The sequence below is a fragment of the Sander lucioperca genome, chromosome 18 (genome assembly GCF_008315115.2).
Source record: "Sander lucioperca isolate FBNREF2018 chromosome 18, SLUC_FBN_1.2, whole genome shotgun sequence".
In the NCBI taxonomy this organism is placed as follows: Eukaryota; Metazoa; Chordata; class Actinopteri; order Perciformes; family Percidae; genus Sander; species Sander lucioperca.
This window is the reverse complement of record NC_050190.1, coordinates 21,194,771-21,219,104: the sequence shown is the minus strand read 5'-3', so window position 1 is coordinate 21,219,104 and position 24,334 is coordinate 21,194,771. Positions and strand designations below refer to the sequence as shown.

Here is a 24,334-nt window from a genome sequence, read left to right as displayed (position 1 = left end):
TAGAGTAAATACATTTAGACAAAAACAAATCTCATTGCAATCAAGTTAAGTCATTGAATCGAAGCAGAAGCAATGACACCGCAGTCGGCATGTGATCATCACGAGCATCTTTCTTTCTCTAATCCAGCCTAATTGGCAAAGAGAGAAATTGATGTGCTCACTGCCCTGCAGTATTTTTTAGGAAATTACTGATTTACTTGAACAGCAACAACGTAATTATGTGATGGGATTCGGGTTAAGTTTTTAGCCGCTGGCTTTGCACCATAAATCATAGTATTTAAAACCCAAAAAAATTCAGCGTCTAGATTTTAAGTATCTACAGCAAACAACTGCAGCACATACCTAACTGATGCCCGCGCTAACCATCGACATGTTGGGATTCCTTCTACCAAAGCCCATAAAAACACCAGAATCGTTTTAAGAGTAGACAATTGCTGAAAGCTTCTCCAGGGTGTTTTTAGTCACCCACATCTGCACCCATGCTCATTTTCAAACCCTCTATTTCCTTAGCACCCAGTTTAACCCAGAGTACTGCAGCTTTGGCAACCGCAAGAAGGGTGTGTTTTACAAATAATATTTCTATTTCTGCTTCCTGGTCTGTGTGTCCATAGTGGTCTGGATTTGCTGCCCATTTTGGCCCCCACTGTGCCTCACATGCAGTATCCCATAGTGCCACACACCACTCTCCATCTTCCTCAAAGTGTCTTCAGGTTCTTCTTTCCTTTGTTAGCTTCTTCCTAGACAAATGGATACACATGCGTTTAGATACATAGGCTACAAATAAATACAGACAGGTGAGCCTGCTAAAAAACTAAAATATATCTTTGAGTGCAACAGATAATTTTGGAGTGTGGCTTGTGGAGTCAACCAGAGGCAGTGCTCCATCGGTGTTCCTGTCTGTCCCACCTCATGCACCAACCGCAACCCCGTCTGTGAATGGCGGTCCCGTCAGATGGCAATCCCCGGCGGTTTCCTTCAACTAGCTTCCTCTCTCTTCTGTCCCTCGGGGCCCCTCACCTAACCACCTCCTCGCTCTCTCCCAGAGAAGATCAAACAGCCGCTGCCCTGCCACAGTACCATCCCTGTCCACTATCCCACATGCTAACTATTTTCAGCACACCCATATTCAGACTTGCACGGTAGAGTAGCATTTGTAAACTTTGGCTCCTAAGCAGGCAACCAGTGGCCATCATGTGGGGAGAAATTCATGCATACTACTCATATTAGCAGCATACACACATTTAATAGGTGGTTTATAGCACACTACAGTATAATGTAGTTTTAGTGTTAATTACTGTACAGTATTTGTCAGAATTATAGCTTCTGTGAAGATATTATATTGTTACAACTGTGTTTCACTATACCGACATCCACTTATGGGTGCCTACGAGAGGGGCATTATTCTATATATATATATATATATGTGTGTGTGTGTGTGTGTGTAGAGACTTATCTTTTTTCCATACGGGAGCCTAGCATCTGCAGCATTTCAAGGAGGCCTCTCTTGCAATTGTAGGCCTTACGCAAAACAACATACACAACAACAACAACAACAACAACAACAACCACAACAACTTGCTTTATAGCAGCTTACACTTTTTTGCCTGGAAGTTTAAAGCTTCCTCTTTCCAACAAGTGCTCCCTTAAGATCGAAGGCCTTACAGAAGCTCGGTAATACTGCCTTGAACGGCTGTGTCTTCTTGGAACCTTTGTACAATAAATTAAAAATGATAAATCAAAACATAAACGGTTATATATACCTTTTTTCGGAATGAAATTGGATGTTGTTCATCGCCATTTTGACTCCCAGAATGCAGTAGAGTGAGTGTGTCGACCAAATAGAGAATTTCTATAGATCTCCAAATGCACTAGCGGTAATAGTCTATGGGATCTATAACATATGGGTCCTATAAGTATTATTATAGTATAATACATCCATGGATGTAATCCAGCGCCATTGCTGATGTACATCCATATCCTGTCAGATCTATAGCCACCCGAAATGTGTTACTTCGCTGTAACATATACTACATGTGGAACAAAGTCGAAATAATGATATAACAGCGTAAATGTAAAAGAAATTGTGTATATTTTCATTTGCACATTTTGATAGTATTGTAAGGCGTGCGCCCAGGGCACATTGAGCATGAATGTATAGTTTTGATTGCATTTAGAGATATTTTATGTAATTATTGACAGGAAGTGATGTTAGGATAAAGGCAACTTGATCAGCAAATAGATAACCAAAACCTGATACAAGCAGGAGGGCCTTGTATGTGTATGTTCTTATAATACATCCCTGGTGTGTGTAATTGATTAATTAAGATCCAATACTCTTTGTATTATTTTATATGCACCTTCAAGTACAAACTGTAATTTGTCTATAGGATATTTAATAAAATGTTCACAACTATTTGTGTTCATTTAAAAAAGAAGTTCTTCTGAGACAAACATTTGTTTAGACATCTTTTATTTTGGTCATAATGCTTTACATGACATAATGCATGTTCAGGGATATAACGATGTTGCTGGTAGTTTGTGTTTGCATGTCAGTATTGTAGTGACTTATTTCATCATAACGGTCAATTTGACCATTACCATTTCACAATATTCAAGTCACATACAAGCATAACAGTTACAACATGTTGCACAGAAAGTATTTGTGTACTTTTAATTAATAAGATTATTGGTCACCCAGACAAAAACAAGCAGGTACAAAAAAAAACAAAAAAAACAGACAAACACTAAATTAAGAATCACCAGTTGAACTCAGTATTAAAGGAATAGAGTGGAAAAAGAAAAAGTCAGGACACAACACAGTTACAACATCTCAATTTCACATGCTGTCTGTCTCCATTACAAAAGCTCACTGGTGGATTGCTTCCCCCATCCCTGATCACCTGTTTTCATAAATTAGTTTTCCTTCTTCTTAGCACCTATTTCTTGTAGTTTTCAAGTCGAGATGCTACTATTCTTCAAAAAAAAGGGTGAACTACCTGTCTGCTTGGTTGAGGAAAAAATGAACAGGGAGTTTACTTTAGTTTGAGAAATAGATTGCAAATTTAGTTGGTTGGCTTTTGGGAACTACTGTATCATTGATCACGTTGAAGCAATGAGGAAACCAGAGAAAGAGCAGTGGACATTCTCAGCGGCAAAGACACCATTGGCCTCATCGTCGGGGATCTGGACGTAGACTGTGTCCTGCTCATCAAGCAAGAGGACAGCACTACCGGACATCTGGTCCAGGAAGCCCTTGCTATACTCATCATAACTGAACATAACAGGCTGGCCGTTCTTGTACAGAGCCACCAGGGCATGAGCTCCATTAACATGGATGCTGTAGGAGAAATAGTAAACTCCAGGAACCTGGCAAGTGAAAATGCCAGATTCAGGGTCATAGTGATTCTCAGCATTGTACACAATCTGGTCAAACTTAATGGGGCTGCCAGCAGCAGGGTAGGGGGTGATCAGAGATGCAGTAAAAGCAGACATGGGGGACTTGACCATAACCTCACTCATTCCCATGCCTTTCTCAAACACAACCTCACCAGGAGGACCAGGGGGACCAGCAGGGCCAGCTGGGCCCATCGGTCCATCAGCACCATCCTGACCGGGCGCACCAGGGGGACCCTGAGGTCCAGGGATACCCTTAGCAGCCAAACCAGCAGGGCCGGAAGGACCAGGAAGACCTGGGTGTCCCTTAAGGCCGGGAGCACCTGCGGGACCTTGAGGCCCAGCAGGTCCTCTGGGACCTGGAGCGCCATCAGAACCAGAAGCACCTTGCTCACCTGCACGGCCGGGATGACCTTTGGGTCCAGCAGGGCCTGGAATACCTGGGGCACCTGGGGTACCTGGGGCACCTGTATGACCTTTGTCACCTGTGGGCCCAGTTGCTCCTCTGGGCCCAGGAGGACCAGCTGCGCCTGGATAACCCTGCTTGCCTGCGAAACCCTGTGCTCCCTGATCTCCCTTGTTTCCCTTAGGTCCTTGAGCTCCAGTTGCACCTGTGTCACCTTTAGAGCCAGCAGCACCGGGCTCACCAGGGAATCCTATTGCACCCTGAGGTCCAGCAGGACCAGTGGGGCCAGTTGGGCCAGTAGCACCGGTATATCCGGTTGGACCTTGCTCACCCTTTGCACCTGTAGCACCTGGGCTACCTGTAGCTCCCCTCTCTCCCTTCTCTCCATTTGCACCTGGCTTTCCATATCCGGGAACTCCAGGGGCACCAGTGGCTCCAGCAGGTCCCTGATGGCCTTTAGGGCCAACTGCACCAGGCAGACCTGGGGCACCGTTCTCACCTGGTTTACCTGGCATACCTACACCTGGGGCACCAGTGTGTCCCTTAGGTCCCTGTGGTCCCATAGGACCTGCGGCACCATCCTTACCTGGGCTACCTGACTCTCCTGGCTCACCGTCCAAACCTGGTTTTCCTGGCTTTCCAACTCCAGCCTCACCTGGTTGTCCAGGTGCGCCCACAGGTCCTTCAGGTCCTGTCTCACCCTGAGGTCCTTGAACTCCCACCCCTCTATCACCCTTAGCACCTGGCAGACCAGGTACACCTGGATGTCCTTTCAGACCAGGCTCTCCTCTAGGTCCCATTGCTCCAGGAAGACCTGAAGGTCCAGGCTTGCCAGTAGCAGAGAGGCCAGCGGGTCCAGGGCTTCCAGCGGATCCAGGGACTCCCCTTGGTCCCTGAGGGCCAGTGGCTCCGGTGTCTCCCTTGGCACCAGGTGCTCCATCGCTGCCAGGTTTGCCAGGTCCACCTGGGGATCCAGGTTTGCCAGCAATGGAGCGTCCAGGAGCTCCAGGAGGTCCAGGAGGTCCTTGGGCTCCAGGCAGACCTACGGCGTCCTCACCTGGGGGGCCAGGAGGGCCAGCAGGTCCCTCAGGGCCAGGCTCACCTGGAGCACCAGGCTCACCTGCCACTGACACCACTGTGATGAGTGAAACAGAGTCCATCATCAGTACCACCACAACAAGAACTAAAAAGTACTAAAATCATTATAACTACTCAGGGTTACAGTGTGGACTAATATAAATATTTTAAGAGTACATTTCAAAACCTCTTATTTAGTTTTTGTATGACATTGTTACCTATAGTCTGTGCATCATATTCATACAGTACAACAAAATCTTAAAATACAAGGTCTAGTATCTCTAGTACCTCTAATTACATCCCATTCAAGTGACAAAAAGTACAAGAACATTGATGAACTGCACAGCTGTCAGATCTGAGTAGTACTACTACGAATGGTAGTATCTTGTTGACAAGAAACATGGTTGTTCATCAATCAAATGTGAGATGAACACATTTTAAGGAAAATGCTCACATGAATGTTGCTCTCATTCATTGCTCTTGTGTCTTTCATCATAAAGATAAAAATGGTGGATGCATTTAAAAATAATTTACTGATTGGTCCAAATTCAATGATATTTGATTCCTGGAGGTGGAGCAAGTTTTATCCCCAGGAACCAATGTTGTAGTTTTGAAGTTTGAGTGCATTGTGCTGTTTCAATGGCACAGTTTAAAAAAAATCCTTCTTGAACTTGCAAATCCTTTAAAATAAATATAGACTAGATAGATTTGTCTCTGCTTTCTTTTTCTTTTTTTATAATTTGTTTTAAATAATATGTTTAATAGCATTTGTATACTGTGCAGATCAAATAGCTTTAAGAGACAGTTTGTGACTTGTTTGTCAAACAGTAGATCTATATGAGAGGGAGCAATTTTTTATTTGCTGCCTTAATGTGGTCACATGTGTTTGAGTACAAAAGGCTCGCTCCTTGGCTAACTGTATAGCCCAATTTGGATAAAGCCAAACAGATGTTTCTACTTCTGTGTAAAGCAGGCACACCCCAAAAAACCGCACTGCTGGGTGACTGGACTGTAATTGTCAGTGTCAAACTAAAAATAATTCACTAATAGCTACTTTCTCAAATAAAAATAGTATGTTGATTCACACAAAAAGCAACATTTCATATTGTATATTGCATTTTAGCAAACACTCAAGACCACACCATAATTAACATTTTTAAAGTGCAGTATACAGTATCTCTGAATATACTAGAAATGATGATCTTTTTTGTGTTTTGAGGAATGGAGAAATTAACTGAAATGTGAATTGACTAGCATGAGTGACTGAAAGCAAATGAACAGGCAACATTTACAGCTAAAAGGACTAAAATGAGATACACTAAAAGTATTGAAAACAACATTCTCACAACGTTATGCTCCAGAAAACAAAACACAAGTGATTCCTCTGAATTTCTGCTCATGCAATGGATATTTTGTACCAGATAGTTATCAAAGGCAGTTTAAAAAAGTATTTATATTGTGTCTATCATGTCAACCATCATGATCACAAAATCAGAAAGTCCCCAAATCATTTTAATAAAAAAGAAAAAATGTTGCTAATGTGATTGCCTTGGCTGAATAAAAGAACCAATAAATTAAACTATAAACAACTAGGAAAAAACACTTAAGTTAGGTGCATGTTTTAAATCCTATAAATTTGAGAAAACGAAAACTGCAAAGCTCTGCACTGAGTAAATAAGCGTTGTTATGCCAATCACAGATCTAAATGTGACTGGAGAAGCATGCACTCTGTTGCAGCCAATCAGAGCACAAGGCAGTTCCAGAGCAAGGTGGAGTTTAGTTTTCAGAGTAAAGTGCAGCTGGCTGTGGCCAGCATCCATCTGACTGCTTATGCTGCTCCAATTTGCCACAACAAAGATGCTAGTTAGCTAGCTGAAGATTCAAAGGTAAGCCAATATTGTCACAAAATGCTGCTCAGGTAAAGATCCTTCTTTAAAGAAAATCTGACAACTTTTGTGAGGACAGACTTAACAAAAACCGGAGAAGTGCTAGCGTGTTCTATTGTAAAAACAGACTGTATAGAGAGCAGGAGGATGTGTTTTCTTACCATGGCTCTTCACAGAGTAGGGCTCGTACTGAGGGGCGGCCTTCACCACTTTCTTCACCACATACCCCTTCCCATGGGCTGCTGCCAGGGCCACCATGAGGAGGAAGATGCATGCTACTCGTAGGTCCATCTTGTCAAAGTTAAATCTGCAAAGGGAACAAATGAGACAGTCAGGACAAACACTCTTAAGGTACAAAGTGTCAGCAGGCACTTTTTTTCTCTAAGTCTCTCTAGCTAAAAAAACTTTCTCAGATAAGTGTACATGTGCAAATTTCAATTTTTGATTCAGCCGTCCTTCAGGACTCTTTGAATAACACAAGGGATGCTCCAAGACAGCCAAAAGCTGCCACCCTTTCCCAGCCTGCCATATGAACAACTCAAGGCCTAGACTAAGCCTACATGATCACTACACTCATCCAGAGATAGAGCTGTTTAGAAAGGAAGAGAAAACACACATACCAGGTCCAGAGGGGGTAAAAACAATCTCCTCAGCACCAGTGAGCTCCTGGTACTGCTGTATATCCTTAGGGTAGGAGCACAACTGAGGATATGCTGCCTCACAGTACAATGATGTGGGTATTTATACCATATCTACCCCTCGCATAATTTAAAAAAAAAAAAAAAAAGCCCCCACCATGCAAGTACCTCCCTCCTCAGAGCTAGGCTGTAATTAGCAGACAGATCTGCCCAAAGCGGGCATGTCACATCAGGGTGCCTCCATGTCTTGAATATCCAGACACATGATTATCACTTATTTCAGTCTTCTTCTGAACTAGAAAATAATCATGTACAAAGCAAAGATAAACAAATACAAAGAACACAAACAAGCTTTGTGGGAGGAATAAACTTAATCTGTAACACCTTTGCATTTTCATTTTCTTGATACACTTATATTACCAGTTTTTCAGCAAAAAAATGTTTTAATGCTCAGGACATGTTTGTCTTTCTGAATGTTTATAAGACCCCCTGTATAAATATGACAACGTCTGAAAATAGTGAAAAACACATCTATAAAAAAACATTAGATTTGCAGTGGCACCTGTGTTGTTTCACAAAGCTTGCATTGAGGATGTACAGTACCAGACACATCTGCAAATATACATTTTGTCCAGCCGGCTGGCAGAGACTCGCCTTTACCTTTCCTGACTGTCTGTGGGCACCTCCACGCCTGCCATGATAAGATAAACAAGGGAAATGGTGGGGAAAGGTTGTCCAGAGTGCCATGGAAGGTAATGGAGATTTTAGTTACCTTAGATGTAAAGCAAATAAGGATGTTTATTCCATATGTATCATAAGGTATTCAGATATTTTGTTTTTCATTTATATATTTAGTTGTGTACACTTCCTGGGTATTATTTGGTCAGCTTATCATTGTGGCTAATGGAGGACAAAGTGGCCTTGATTTCAGTCTCTATTTCAGTATGAACACTTTTTCTTAATTTGTGTATTTTTTTGAAGTGTGTCACCCTCAAAACAGCTAATAAAACTATATAAGGAGCCGCTGGAAAATACATTTGGGCTTGTTTCTGTGCAGTCTTGTGAATGTAACCCAGTGTGCCCTCATATGCAGTATGGATGTTTGGACACCAGAGGGCAGGTTTTACTGTTGTACAGCACTGCTCCAGGAGCAAGCTACTGCTGCTGCTGCTGCTGCTGCTGCTGCTGCCGCTGCTGCTGCTGCATAGAAGGGGCCATGCCCATGTGGTCACTTGTTATTTTTGGTTCCCTGAGTACATCATCAGAGGTTTCAGGCCTATTCCTACAATTACAGATAGTTTCTGTCATGATGTTGTATTTCCTCAATCAGTGCTATCCTCCAGTATTATCCTCCCTCACCCTCCACCTTGCCTTGCTTACTTTGAGATCCTCCAACTATAATTTCTCAATTTCAGCCTGGCCACATAGGAAATGCATACACCCAAATAATCACATGTTCTCAAACACACAAGTCGCTATACACGATGTGTAGGGTACTCTGTATCCCATCCTAGAATCTTACACAACATAGGACCATTTATGGCACATCTTTCTGTGTTCTTATAATGTATATACATATTGTTGACAACATGTATATATTTGCAGAAAGGATGATGCCTGATTGAGGCCTTTACCAAGTTTCTATATGTGGCGTCTATACAGCAAATGATTCTGACAGGCGTCTTTCACCAGGGGTATAATTAAAGATTCTAACACATGGAGCTTGTTTGAACTCTTTTTTTTGTTTTTGTAAATTAGACTGAATTATCTGCAATTTTCCAAAGTGCTACCTTCACTGGCTTATAGCACTTAATCATGTCTGGCAATCATTGTTTAAGTTTGCTCTTCCTGTCAAATAAAACATAATGTAATTTGTGATCTTTATTTCCAAATGTTTGAAATTCTGTTCGTAACCGAGACAGGAGCGACGGCTCACAGCAAAGGTGCAGACTAACTACTTGAGGCTGTGTGATGATAGAGGAATGTCAAATGACATGGGCACGCGACACATGCAACTCAAGCAATATCACTTTTGTGCCAAAAAACCTTGAATGCAAGTCATCTTTTTTAACTTTGATTGCATGTTTACCAGCTGAGCAAAATCATGTTTAAACTTTTGAAGTATTCAGCAGTTTCATATTTTGATTGAATTGCTTGTGGTTGCCATGTGTTCCCAGTTTTGATATCTTTTATTTATACTATATTATTTTAAATTCGCATTATGCTTGTGCTCCTAGAGGAGGCCTAGTTGTGCCAGTTGTAGTCAAATTTAGCTGAAATGACAGAGCAAGAAAGGGTGGAGTTAGGATTTTATAGGTTCAGATAATTTCTGTTTGTTTATGTTTTTCAAAAATGGCTAGACCACTGCAGAAGAGGTTTTAGTCTGACCTTCTGAAAATAATGAGTCAACTCTTTATGCATACAATGTAACAATAACCTGCATGTTAGCCTACGAAGAGACAGAAACATTGCTGAACCAGAGTATACCTTGGCTTGAGGAAGACTTGATTTAACAGTGTAATTTGGATGTTGTTTATAACCTGGCAGCATCTTTTTTATTTTTTAAACACGCCACTGCATTCATTTGCAAAGGACACTGTGTCCTTGTGCTTATAGTGGCAAAATTAAAGGCTGTTAAAGTGCATGGCAGATCTCTCTCTCTCTCTCTCTCTCTCTCTCTCTCTGCTCAGCTCATTACAGTACCGCAGCAGCTTGATGTGGTCGGCAGGCTTCATTGTAATAACCATTAGGAATTAGGTTAACAGCATTCAGGCTGAAGGCGGTGACGTTGCTTTGCTCTTATATTGTGGAGAACCATCACTTTAAAATACGCTTTCAGTTTCATGTCACTTCATACACTTGATATATGACATAAAATGCTTTTACTGCATTTAGAGAAATAAGAACATGGCTAATTGTGAATGTGACACACCCAAAGTCCCTGAGAGCACAGCAAAGCTGAACAGTCTCTTATTTCAGGATCAAATTGAATAAATTTTTTTTTCTTTTGGTGGAAAGTAACAAAATAAAGTACTGTAGTAGTACAAGTACAATTTTTAGGTACATGTACCTTCCTTGAGTATTATTTAAATACTTTATCCTTATTTCCACTACATCTCAGAGGAAAATATTTTGTACTTGTCACTCCACTGCGTTTATCTAACAGCCTCAGTTAGTAATTTAGTTAATTTGCCAAATCAAATTGTTAATACTAGGGCTGTCAAAATAACGCGTTAATTTCGATTAATTAATCAGAGAAAAAATAACGCAGATTAATCTATTCCATATTGACGTTTGACCCGGAGCCGTTCTAGCCACCATTGGACTGTAAAATGAAGGAGGGAGACGAGAATGTGCTGCCTGGATCATTAACTGGAACATTTACTTGTAAAAATCTTCTTCCTGCCAACCCTGGCTACCGAAATCTGGTGCCACTGATATGTCTGCTCTTCTCTCTGATACTCTGAAACAGACGATACAGGCAACACAAACACTGCTGCACGTGACGCTAGTTAACACTATACTCACAGCAGCTAACGTTAGCCTACGGCTAGCTAGTTAACACTATACTCGACAGCAGCTAACGTTAGCCTACCGCTAGCTAGTAGCTGGATTAAACACGGTTAAAATGCTGACAGCTAACGCTAAACGGTGTAAAGTTTTACTGTGTTTTACTGTAGAGGATTCAACACCGGTATGTAACAATCTGCAGCTGCCATCGGAGAAACAACACAGGTGCGTTCAATGAAAATGGTAAACTACATCTTCGTGGTGCATTTGAAGTTATTGTAAATGTCCTTTTCCCATCTGGTGGTTGTTTTTGTCGTTCAACAGCAATTTACTAGTGAAATAAGTTATTGCTATTGTTATACATTATTATTAAATCATTTAATTTTGACCATATGGCCTTAGCAATAAACAAGCTGTTCTTTAATGTCACCGACATGTTGTTTAGTACCCTTTTTTTTTTCTCTTTTCTTTACTTTCTTAAAAAGTATCGGTTCAGGCACCGTTAATTATGTATGCGATTCATTTCGATTAATTAATCACAGAGTATGTAATTAATTAGATAACATTTTTTAATCGATTGACAGCCCTAGTTAATACAAAGTATAATCAACTGACAAATTAATGCTGTTTTAATATAGATTAAGTTATCCAGCAGTATAAAGTAAAACTAGCCCCACCTTTACCAGCTGCCACATTAAAGTGATGCAGCATAGTTATAATCTAATAACATAATGGTTTATTCTGAAATGGGTCATTCTGTATAATGAGTACTTTTACTTTTGGTATTATTTTGACACCTATACTTATGTACTTTTTTTCTCTGATAGAGTATTTCTACACTGTGGTATTGTTTGTAAAATATCTGAGTACTACTTCCACCACTTGTACCGGTTTAGAAGGATAACTCAATGTAAATTGTATCATCCTTAACAGAAATAGATTGAAAGTTAAAAACAAGCCTGGGAAGTTCTGACAGGGCAAATTTTCTGTCTGACCTTTCTGCAGAGGACATAAGCTGGCATTCTGAGGACCTGCTTGTTTTCAGGCCTTCATCCACATATAATAAAAGCCTGTAGATTTCAGTAAATTTCCCAGAGAGTACTGCTGGAAAGTGTTACTGGCAATGTTAGTGATGTTTGTGCTTGTACTCTACAATGATAACAGTGTTCGAAAGAAAGGTTTTCCCATTTTGTCTGTTTTTGTTCGCTCCACTGCCCAAGAATTGAAGTTTCTGGTTTCTACGCCATGCTGACCGAGGCCCAACCCACACCCAAGAGGAGAACATAATTGGCGGTTGATGTAAGAGGAACCGGTTGAGCACGTGAGTCAAGCAAAGGCTAAAGATACACCATCACGGCTGGGATACAAATTTAATGTTTCAATAAACTCCACGGACCACTAAGAGCTACTTTAAACTATATGAATGGCAGACTTGACGGGGGCCCTTGTGAGTGATTGGTGGGGAAATTACAGGGTCCTGAAAACAAACATGGAGCCAAAAGGAGCCGGAAGTGTAAAAGTAACTGAAAAATGGCAGTGGTGGTAACATAAAAGATGAGGGCTGATGTCTGGTAGGTCACCAGTTTGAAACCCCAGAATGGTAGGAAAACGGGGGTATGGATGAGAAAGCAACAGCTGGATGTCCTTCAACAACTCCCAGGTGTGAATGCATAGCTGTACGAATGTGAAGCAGTGCGTTGCCATGCATGCAAGTTTCAACATAACAGCTAAAAAACACTCAAATGTTCAAAATCTTACTTCAGAGTGTTTTATTGTGTAAACACTTGGAATGTGCTATGTAATTAGGTTCATGAGTTTGAAATATTTGTCACACTCACATCTGAAAGAAAGAACTTGCTTTTTGCCAGTCAACCAAGTCAAGTGCTACGTTATCTCGACTGTGAGATTTGATTGTTTTTGTTTCCATAGTTCATTTGCTTTATTTCTGGAAAAGGTCCGACTCAGCTGCTGGTTTGAAGCAGCGTTCTTAGTCTTTCTTTAGCCGAGGAAATCAGAGTTTCAGAGTTGCAGTAGCCAAGAAGTAATATAACTACTCCGACAGTTTATGAGGTGCGGCATAACAGCACTTGTGCACATAATGTACTACAAAAGGTAAAAAGGTCAGAACAACATATCTAAATATTCTTTTCATTCTTCTTCTTTTGTTTTCCAGCAAGGACACAGTCTTTGCTTGTTATTCATGACACTATATATTTCAACTATTCTCTGGATCATTTTACATCTTGATAAAAGCAAAAAAAAAAAAAAATCAGAAGTCAAACAGAAGACAGACTGCTCAAAGTATCTGCTTATTGTGGGATCATTTAAAGAAATCAAAGTTAAATTAAACCACCTAAATGGGATTTTCGGTGCTTAAGTGTAGGTGGTGGAGTCCTGTATTTAAGGATAATGAATAATCCACTACATCAAGCTTGCGAAAATTTCAGGTTTCATGTCTGTATCAGGCAGCATCAGCCATTTCACAACAAATGCCAAAAACTGCAGTAGTGTTTGGAGAAGTCTTTGTGAAAGACAGGAGAATGAAAACGCCCAGCAGAGTAAACTGCATCAGAGCAGAGGTGGATTTATATTTGACTTGTCAGTTCATAATTACATTTGACTTAAGCACACACTGCAGTAAGAATGTGTGGGAGGGAAATGGCACTTTCTGTTCCTGAAATGCAGAGTGTCAACCAAGAAAGAACAATGTTTATACAACTCAATGTCACCTCACCTTCTGGAGCAGATAGTTAGCACTGCACCATAATGACTTGCGGAGAGACAAGACAAGTGTTGTTTCTGTACACTATATTTGCTTCCAGCTATGTCTCTCAAAAAAAGGGTTGGAGCTAAAATGTTAGTGCCCACAGAATTCACATATCTTTGCTCATGATGTTTGCATATAAAGACCACAGGAAGTTAGCTGGAGTTTGACGTATAGTATGTCCATAACAATGCCGGGGTCAAGTCTCGATCCGGTGTGGTTTTGAGGTTTGTTTTGCTGGCTGATGGACGCCGTGTGGGCTGATACTCTGGCCGGAGCCAGAAACAGTGGCCCTTACTGAGTCTAAATGGGAATCATTCCACATTATATAATATACACAAACAATATCATCCTGTGTCTAGCCTACTCTCTACTAACATCCATCAATTCATCCATTCATCCATCCATTATATCCGCTTATCCTTTTGGAGGGTCGCGGGGGGATGGAGCCAATCCAAGCTGACAGCAATAGTAATAATGCATAACAAGTTCTTTTTACATTTGTTTTAAGTTTGAAATTTACATCTTGCTGTGGGTAGTTCAGCAGTGAAAAGACAAACCAATGAACAGCTTAAAATGCCTTTTCGGAGCAAGTTTCAGCTCATTGTTTAGCTGTCCGGCCCACAACTTTACTGTTTTGGTTCACTCTCATCGCTTTCAGCAGGCAGCTGTTTTCAGCTAAAAAGATCTAAAAACCCACTGTACACTGCACACACTGGTTTCGAGTTGTGGCGAGTGCTTGGGCCCTGGCACACATGCGTGGATGTCTAGTTTTTATGTTTGAAATTGGAGAAAAATAGAAACCACTTTTTTAAACTGTACTTGAAACATCAATAAAACCAATAAAAGTCACACATTCACTCATCTCTACAAAATTAAAGTATTATAAAAATGGCAAATATGCAGTTGGTTTGTCAATTGAAATCAGATGCGACCAAGAATGTTACGGCGGGTGGCTTGCTGCTGATGTTTTGGAGTTTGTTATTGGTAATCCACAGACACAAGAACATCCCAGAATAAATTGGGATGAGAATGCACAAAGTGAAGTTTTATTCCATGTGTTTTGCATGTTGGTAGCTGGCTTCTCGTTGTGTTTGTTTAAAGGGTTTAGGGGACCAGACTTCATATTTGCAGGATATTTTGAAGAGACATGCCAAGGGTGGATCCTGAATGCAAAAACACTCGCGTTTTGAGTTTGTCTAGAGCCTCACGTGGCCAGTGATTGTGGACCATGAGAGCTGTCTGACGCAGCATGGGTCCCAGGTATTTCTTGCCTTCAGTGTATCTTTTGAACACCCACCATAAGGGAAACCATAGAGCATTAAACAAGTCTAACCACAGGTCATCTGAGACTGTCCCTGACTTTTAGACAAAACAAATCTGAAGTCAATGGCTAAAAAAGCTCACAGGCTAAATTTGGCTGTGTCGTGTGTAGTGGACATTTACTCAGAAATGTAGCAGAAATACAGTGAATGAACTTCTGTGTTCGCAGTTCTGCAGGATGCTGTGAAATTACAAGTGATTTAAACATTTTTCAGAAAGAAAAGTCATGATTGAGCACATCTTTAAAAGGAGCTATTAGACCTGCGTTTATATGTAATGAGCTGTTAAACCCTTTCTTTCTTTTTTAGCAGGTAACTCCAGTGTTTAGAATGATGTAGCTACAGGAAACATGCACATTTGTAAACCTCTAGCTTTTAACATTTACATGCATTTGTGAATAAGGCTGAGGTGTCTAATGGGCTGAATCCTGGCTGGGTTTTGTTGAGTGATGTATGCAAGCAGCTGTAAATATATAGGTGAAAGCTATAGAAAATATAATTGTATAAATGAAAATCAGAGTAGCTTCTTGGGGGGTCTGGATGATTTTTTTTTTAATGGCTTCATAAATATACCAGCGTGGCTTTTTTCTTCCTGTGTAAAATTCAAGGGTCACATTCTTTTTAAATTTGATCAACATTTAATGATGGTAGGTGGTCTGCAGGGCCAATGTTGCAAAGCAGAACAAAGAGTTTAATTATTTTGATGAGCCAACAGTTTCTCTGGGGAGAGCTTGTTTTACTGTCCCATCCCGAGCAGAGCCAAGTGGTCTTAAACACAGAGAGTGTGAGTCATTGTGCTCTGTAATTACGACACACTGCAGATGTCTTAAGTGACCACGGCTGTAGACCTGTTAACCCGAGTGATCCACATGTAAAACTTTCCCTTCCTCCTAACATAATTATAATGTCACTTCCCAGAGCTCTCTCCCTAAATTGCAGCATGTATAGGTTTAACTACAATGACCGCTTGTTATAAGATCTTTCTAGGACAGGCCTGATGACTATTTTGGGTCTCTGACCTTCTTTCCCGACAAAGAGCTTCTGTTAATCTCTTCTATAATTCCTGTACCAAATCTTTTTTTCCTGGATAATTCAGCTACTGTAAATACCATTTTCCAAGGGTATAGGATTTGCTTTTAAGGCACATCTAAAACCTGTAAGTATATGTCTCTCTCTCTCTCTCTGGTGACAGAGTTGGAGGTGGACAGTCGAGTCTGGATGGCACAAGGTGTACTGCTAGTTCTGCTGAATGGTATATAAGACTTTGAAGAGTTTCCAATTGGTCTTTTTTTTCAGCTATTTGCAGTTCTGTATTTCAAACAAAATCTCCAAATGTGGAAGTTTGAGGTCCTGTGGTAAAAGAAGAGAGCATTACAGTCCTAATACTGGTGCACTTCTTTTTTTTTTACAGTGTTTACATTGGTCTAGTCACATTCTGGTCAGATTGCAACATCTTGTGGTTGAATAAAACTGTGGTTGTAGCTGCTGCTTGAATGCCATCTTTTGCCAGACAGACAGGTGGACTCAGACTGTGTCTGGAAACTCCTGCAGTAGCATTTAAATCCCAGCAGCTTTCTGAAGTGGCTGTCTACAGAAGGGACAGAATATTTGATCAAACATGTTTTCCAAGATGGAAACAGGCTTCACTCATAGACTGTGCTGCTGTGTGCATCTCATCCGGCAAGCCAAACCAGCTATTTCCAGGAGGCTGTAACCACTTTGGTTGTCAGAGTAAATAAAATTGTATTTTTTATTCAAAGCCATCTCTTTCTATTTCCACCAATGATTAGTTTTACAATACAGAGATGCCCCCATTCCTTTATTTTCTTTAAGCAAATATGTGGATTTTATATGACTGTAGCATGTTTCAAATAATTTCAATAGTCTTTGCTTTTCATAAAATGAGACAAACCTTGTGGAAATAGGTGCAGTCTACAGTTTGCAGTAGCTTTTCATTTCAGTGTCCCCGGGTACAATTAATGGGAGGAGGAGGGAGGCAGTGTGCATTGTTTCAGAGTGCTAAAGTGGGATTTCTTTTTAATTGTATACATAGTAGCTTTAAATCTGCATTAATTGATACATTTTTGCCACCTGAGAGCTGTGCAAAAAGCCGAAAACATACCTTATATTGATATGTGATTGTTAGCAGTTGCCGTTTACCCACCCACAAAATCTGTGACATTAGCATTTATGTAGTGTTCCCTGACGATGAACTATGGTGAATAGAAGTCCAATATCCACTCTCCTTTTAGCTTTGTTTTTGATCTCCAACTCCTGACTGAAATATCTGGCTCTTTAGCTGCTAAATGACCCACTATATTTACAAGCCAGTTGCTAACTTTGTCTTTCTGTGGGGTTATCAGAGCTGCCATCTACATCTGCAACAATGCTAATGACAGCTGTGAGAGTGACCCAAAACAGTAAAGTAGCCGTCTATAAAACCAAAATAATGAGCTACAAGAAGCTAAATTGTGTTGTACAGCTGAGTTGAACTGCAGAACCATGGTGAGTCAGGTGTGGGTTGTGTCACAATGAAACCACAGAGAATAAAACCCACTTTCACATTATAAAAAATAAGACTAAGCCAGCTAGTGTCATAACATGCTCACATTGACAATGCTAACATGCTAATGTTAAGCAGGTATAATACCATGTTCACCATCTTAGTTTAACATGTTAGCATGCTAACATTTGCTAATTACCACTTATTAGGCTGATGGGATTTTCACCAGTTTTTCATTAACCAAAGTATTGGACAAATTACAACTTTGACCTGATGATAGCACAAAATGAAAAGATGATAGCTGTTGATATTTCTGTCTGGACCAACCAACCGGCCGACTGACATTGCCATCCCAACAGCAATGCTACCAGCATGGCTAAGTATATCGATTATAGCAGCTATAATTATTTTTGACACACATTTGTCATTTGAGTTACAACAAATATCATTCAGATTGTGAGTGCCTCCCAGTGAATATCACATTATTTTTTGGTTCCACTATTCTGTTACAGCTGGGAGGAGGCCTCGGGGAAGACCCAGGACTAGGTGGAGGGATTATATCTCCAACCTGGCCTGGGAACGCCTCGGGATCCCCCAGTCGGAGCTGGTTAATGTGGCTCGGGAAAGGGAAGTTTGGGGTCCCCTGCTGGAGCTGCTACCCCCGCGACCCGTTACCGGATAAGCGGAAGAAGATGGATGGATGGACTATTCTGTTACAATGAAGGCCCAAGGTCACAGCGAGCTGGAGTACTCCTAAAAGAGTGAGTGATCTTCCTGATAATATACTGTACCTATGAAGGCTTTTCTTTGAACTAGTGCTGATTTAATCAACATTTACTATATTTTGAACAAAAGCTGAACTGAAATTACATTGCATTTCTGATGACAGAGTGTTATCCCACCCTGTTGCGCAGTCAGTGGAAATTGCACACATTTACTAACAGATGCGAAATATGAGATTTAAAACCTAAATGAGATTAGTTTCATGTTTGTATTCTTATTTCAAAGCCCTTCACTTTCTCTTTATACACAGTGTGAAGCCCCCCTGTTGATTGCAGAGTTTGATCCCATACCTCACAGACAAGTGGTTTTCTTCATTGAAATTAAGCTAATTATATTCCACGCCTGTACTCATGCAGCTACTGTAAGCTATACTTTCACCCCGCTATTATCTCCCTTAGGTTTCGTGACTCTGAAACACCCTCTTCAAATTAAAGGTCGGAAATGTGCCAAAACCTGACATTATTGAGCTTTTTTTGGGAGTGACAAGATGCCCAGTGTCTCGAGTCTGTCAGTCTGTCCCAGTTTGACAACTACTGAGAGCTTAACATAAGCTTCAGCGAGTGGAAATGAGCCTTCTTCTCCAGTCTGTACAGAGAGCAGGAGAGCTGAAGTGAGCTCCTTCAGACAATTTAAGATTTCTGCTCTGTGATGAAACACAGCTATAAACTGTAAATGTCAGCAATCACCTGGGCAACACACACACACACACACACACAAACACACACACACACACACACACACACACACACACACACACACACACACTTTGATCATCTGTATAATGTGTGTTAGCATCCTCAGCAAGATCAAAAATAACCAAAGGTACTGTATTCAGCCTTTTCAAACCACAACTATCACAGATAATTAAGCTTTTCTTTTATTCATGATTTTAATGAAAAAGGTGATTTATTTGTGTTTTTTATTTTTTATAAACACTGTGCTCATGGGAAACTTTAATGTAGGCTTTCAAGATCTATGCCTCCACACAATCCTGTCTCTGAGTTGAGCAGGAGAGGTTTTTGCACTGAGACCTTATATAGACATATTCCAAATCATGTCCAATTAAATCATAGCAAAGGGTCTGAATACTTTACTACAGTTTTTTCTTTAATACATTTGCAAAAATTCCTGTTTTCACTTTGTCATCATAGTGTAGATTGATGAGGGCCAAATAAATTTAAATTATTTTAGCATAAGGCTGCAGAATAACAAAATGTGAAAAAAGTGATGGGGCCTGAATACCTTCTGAATGCATGGTATATTGTCTTTGCAATGACAAGCCTCACAATGATAAAGACAGTGATCCTGCTATAATAGGAAATTTTAGATGCCAGAATATAGCGAGATAAATATATTTATCCCTGTTCAATAATGTATCTGCTACCATAACATTCATTAAAGTTTCATTGTGCATTCAAAAAACATTCAAATCACTTTTTGCCTCAGGATGGGAACACAGCGTGCAGATGTACTTCCCTCGGTTTTTATGGGCTTAAAGGACATACTTACTCTGGTTTACTCATACATATAATAGCGGCTGTTGCCATGGTTTTGTTGCTTCATTAAGCAACATGTTAACCATACACAATGTTATGTTATAGACCTTGGAGTTGGTTTTGGTGTTTAGACAATGGAAAGCTAGAAAGCTTTATTTAGGATGATGTGATTCACTGTCGCCACAATGATGACTACTCTTTGATTTACTGCTGTATCTGGACCTACAGGGTTTGAACATGTGCTGAAAGCTGACTAAATACATTATTCAGCAAATCTTCCATCGTAGAAAGAGCGTGTGTCAGAAGCAGGCAGGACCAAACAGCGGTATTCCAATCTTTTTCTTAAGCAAAAATACCAGTACATCGGAAAAATACTCCTTGTACATAAGTATTATTTGCAAAATGTACTTTAGTATAAAAAGTAAAAGTGCTTGTTCTGCAATAAAACTACATGTGACTGATATATTGTTATATATAACATTAGCCAGTAGGTGATATTGATGCATCAACTTTCCAAAAATGAAGCTTGTTTTAAATACTTTGTGTCCAGTGAGGTAGTTTAGTCAATTGTTGAAGAAGTTGGACAGTTTCTAAAACAGATCAACACTGATGCAGTAAAACAAGAAATCTTTTATTCCATGCACTTTTTGTCCTTATCAAGACCTGAAGGTCTCATTTATAAAACTGTGCGTAGGATCCTTACTAAAATTGTACGTATGGCCAAAAGCCAAAAATGGCGCCAAAATAAATTCAGATTTAAAAAAACGTACGTACGCACATCTGTAAGCAATGTTCACTTTATAAATCACAGATTACCCACAAGTGTGCGTACGTGAATCAGCCTCTTATCTCGCCCTGTACAACAAACATTTTTAACCATAAAAAGTCAATGCAAAGCACCTCATGAATGCTGATCAGTATGTTAATGACCCTGGCAGTTCTTTCGTTACGCCGAATCATGACGACTGGTGGGGAAAAAGCAAAAAACTTCTCAACTGCTGGATTTAATCTTCATAACATGGATCATATGGAGTGAAGAAATGTGCGTGAGGCATCAATACTTGAAAACATTACAAGTAATCGTTATTCCCACATTTACTTTCTGCAGTTCACCACCTCACCATCTGCTTTGGCAATTCCCATTGTCTCCAAAATGTGCGTACGCATGGGTCAGAGTTTGCGTGGAGGACCGCACATTCTCCCGTCAAGTTTGTTTTTTGTAAATCATAACCTTTGCGTGGGAAGTGGCGTACGCACATTTTCAGCCCCGTTTTGTGCATACGCCACGTTTATAAATGAGACCCCTGGTGCCTACATTACTTACAATGCAAGTTCAAGCCGCTAGCCTCAAGCAGAGATGAGGAGCAGGCTACAGATGTCTAGTAATTATTTCTATCTCGACGCCCCCAAGTTCTTTTCATTTGCAAACTTGTAGTCTTCAGCCCCAACCAGCACGGACTCAAGTGACATCACTTGAGGCAATTTATCAAACGTTACGCAGCTCCCTGCGGAGCCACAAGAGGTTTTATACAACTGTTTCACATATGCAATAGTAGCACTCCCTAAGACCTGTAAACATCAACAACTGGACCAAGTTAATAGCTAAAATAAATAGAAATGAAGGAAAATGACACAAATTCACTTGATTTAAGAACAAATATTTGCTTTTCTTGTGTACTTTATGGTCAGAGAACATCTTGTACTCTTTTGGAATTGTTCCCTGCATTTTTTATTTTTTTTATTTATTGTTTTTAGATGCAAAGTGATGCTCAGGCCATTTCTGAAATACCCTCAAGTATGGGTATGTGTTGGTGCATTAAACCACAAAGTATGGGTATGTCGTGCAGCTTCACGTCAGCTGAGAATTGTTCTATTCTTCGGCGCTCCAAAATGTAGTTAGGGCTCATGAAAGACTTAATGAAAGCCTTGAAATATCCTCCGTTCAATGCTTCCAGAGATATTCGATCTGCAGAAATAGAATTGTAATTTTATGCTAAAACACTATACCTCTAATTTGTCTGAGCTGTGATTGGAGCTTTGATTGCTATATATAAGTTCATGATAGCTCAAGGGACTTTTTCTGCTCTACAATACCGATTGAGAATCCATTCAAAGACTGCATGAATGCAGCCTTTTGTATGTTGGCCGAGACGGTTCAACACAAATGCAAAAGCTACAACACAAAAGCCACAACACAAACAAAACCCACAACACAAAAGCCACAACACAAATACATAAGCGACAACGGAAGTGAGCATATTGTTGACAAAGAGCCAGCGGATGAGCGGAGTTACGTACGTTTGAGAAGTAAGTGAAACATGGTTCTTTGCTAATTATGATTACTGTCGCAACATGATTGTTACAAATAAGCAATGTTGTTCAATATCTTTGTATTTTCATATGTATGTATTCTGCCATTTAGGCTACAAAGTGTGTGTGTGTGTGTGTGTGTGTGTGTGTGTATAGAGTAAGACTGAGGACATGCAACAAAACCATAAACTGTACAAATGGTAATATACAGTCTATGAACAAACCCTTTTACATGGCTTTAAATAGAGTGTAAACACAAGAGTCCACAGTCTGAATTCTATTTATTTACTTATTTTATTTTCCAATAGTAAGCATGAAGCAAAGTCATGGTTAAAATTCTGGGTTTATTTCATTCAGACCAACCGTGTATGACCGTGAACATAGACCCTGTATGTGTGTATGTATGACATATTACACCCCTAACACTGTAATAGGCAGCATATTGAAGGTAACACAATTAGCATTCACTTTAAACATCCGTTTACCGTAACCATACCACACACACACACTTTCCAAACCAACCGCATCGAGGGAATTTGCCGCTGGGAGCTGATCAATAACCAGATAGATACGGTTAACAAGTTACAAGCATGTAACAGTGGCATATAATATTTGTGTGATTTAAACAGCTTCACTAAACGTGATAAACTATAGACTTTAAACGTAGCACTCTCGCATTCAAAGACGCTGGGCGCCATTTAGATAACATTATATCTCTAGCTTCGTAGCCTAAATGGCAGAGTACATACATATGAAAAAAAAGATATTGAACAACATTGCTTATTTGTGACAATCACGTAGCGACAGTAATCATAATTAGCCAGGAACCATGTTTCACTTACTTCTCAAACATACAAGAACTTTCCTCCTCCGGCTCCGTTTGTCAACAACACACTCACTTCCGTTGTTGCTTATGTATTTGTGTTGTAGCTTTTGCGTTTGTGTTGTGGCTTTTGCGTTTGTGTTGAGCAGTCTCAGCCACCGTACATTTGGGGTTAGTATTGGAATTCATGCCGTTATTGTGTAGGTTACAGTAAGTTCAGTCCTAGATAGCAGAGGGAGGGCGGTTTTGACTCCTGCGGTTGATATCAGGGGGCGCTGGGACATTTTTAACTCCCATCTGTTGTGGTGAAGGGTGTGTTCATCTGTGGGGAGGATTGGCGCTAAATGTCTAATTATGCGTGATCCCACGTTCCTAACTTTCCCAGGGTACAGTAACAGTTAATGTGGCACATGCTCTGTAATCAGTGATGTCAAACATCACATGAGGCAGAGTCTCGCAAATGAAGCTCAGAAACTATCGGGGACCTCGCGGTGCAAAGCACAGTCCCCTCTGTTGTCAGAGCTTTAATTATGTTCGTTTCACACGGGACCATTTTTATGCTACTATATTCATCACCTGCAGCTTGCTAAATAGCCCTCTTTAAATGTCAACAACAGTGTGCTCTGAATTTAGATGTACAAGAGTACAAATCTAAATTACGTCCACTTGTAAGATTCATTGACTTGTTTTCACTGAGTGGTAAGAATTCATTCTTAATGAAAGGTGATACAATCTTATTTGTTTTCTCGCATTTTGTGCTACTAAAAACTGTTCACCATATGGATGATGAAGTTAATTTTTGTATGAATGGGTGCAGAACAACGAAGCAATAACACTGCCAGATTGCAGTTTCCGGCCCAACTTTTAGATTACTCAGCAGGTCTGTTTGTTTCTGTTCCCAGAAATCGAAATGGTCCAGAGATGAAACGTGCTGGAAATGAGACACAAGCTTCCAGATTCAAAAGACCCAGGTGGATGACCACAACTAGACCCCTTGGGCCAAGCACTTATCCCCCCCTGAAATTCACTCATTAGAAAAGAGCAGTGTAAACATACAAGGCTGCCAGTAAGCCTTAAACTTTCCAAAAATGATCTCTCATTCTTCATCCAAAATTGAGTCATTAGTCGTACGCAGTACAGATCATTAAACTAATGCCCTTTAATTTGTTTAGGAATATATATATTTATGGTTGACTTCAGGTTGGAGAGAGAAGGGTTTCCACGCACATCTGAAGCTGTGTTTGAAATGTCTGTGATATTTCTGGCAAGTTCATTGCAAAATGGAAAAGTCTGGAATCACCTAAGGGATTGCATGAACATTATTGAGGTAGGAAAGAGGGGTGAACCTTGTGTTTCACTTTTATTTTATTTTTTTATTTAATTAGTTGGTTTTAGGAGGTGCAGGGAGGTGGATTTTGTTACA

General features: G+C 40.3%; 1 protein-coding gene across 1 annotated transcript; it reads right to left on the bottom strand.

The window, feature by feature from the left end:
• Positions 1-2,453: 2,453 nt before the first annotated feature.
• On the bottom strand, positions 2,454-7,479 carry col10a1a (collagen, type X, alpha 1a). The gene is made up of 3 exons (XM_031310207.2): positions 7,383-7,479; positions 6,924-7,069; positions 2,454-4,934 (listed from the first exon to the last, which is right to left on the bottom strand). The coding sequence occupies exons 2-3, from the start codon at positions 7,051-7,053 to the stop codon at positions 3,100-3,102; spliced, it is 1,965 nt and encodes a 654-aa protein (XP_031166067.1). The 5' UTR covers positions 7,054-7,069; positions 7,383-7,479; the 3' UTR covers positions 2,454-3,099.
• Positions 7,480-24,334: the final 16,855 nt, after the last annotated feature.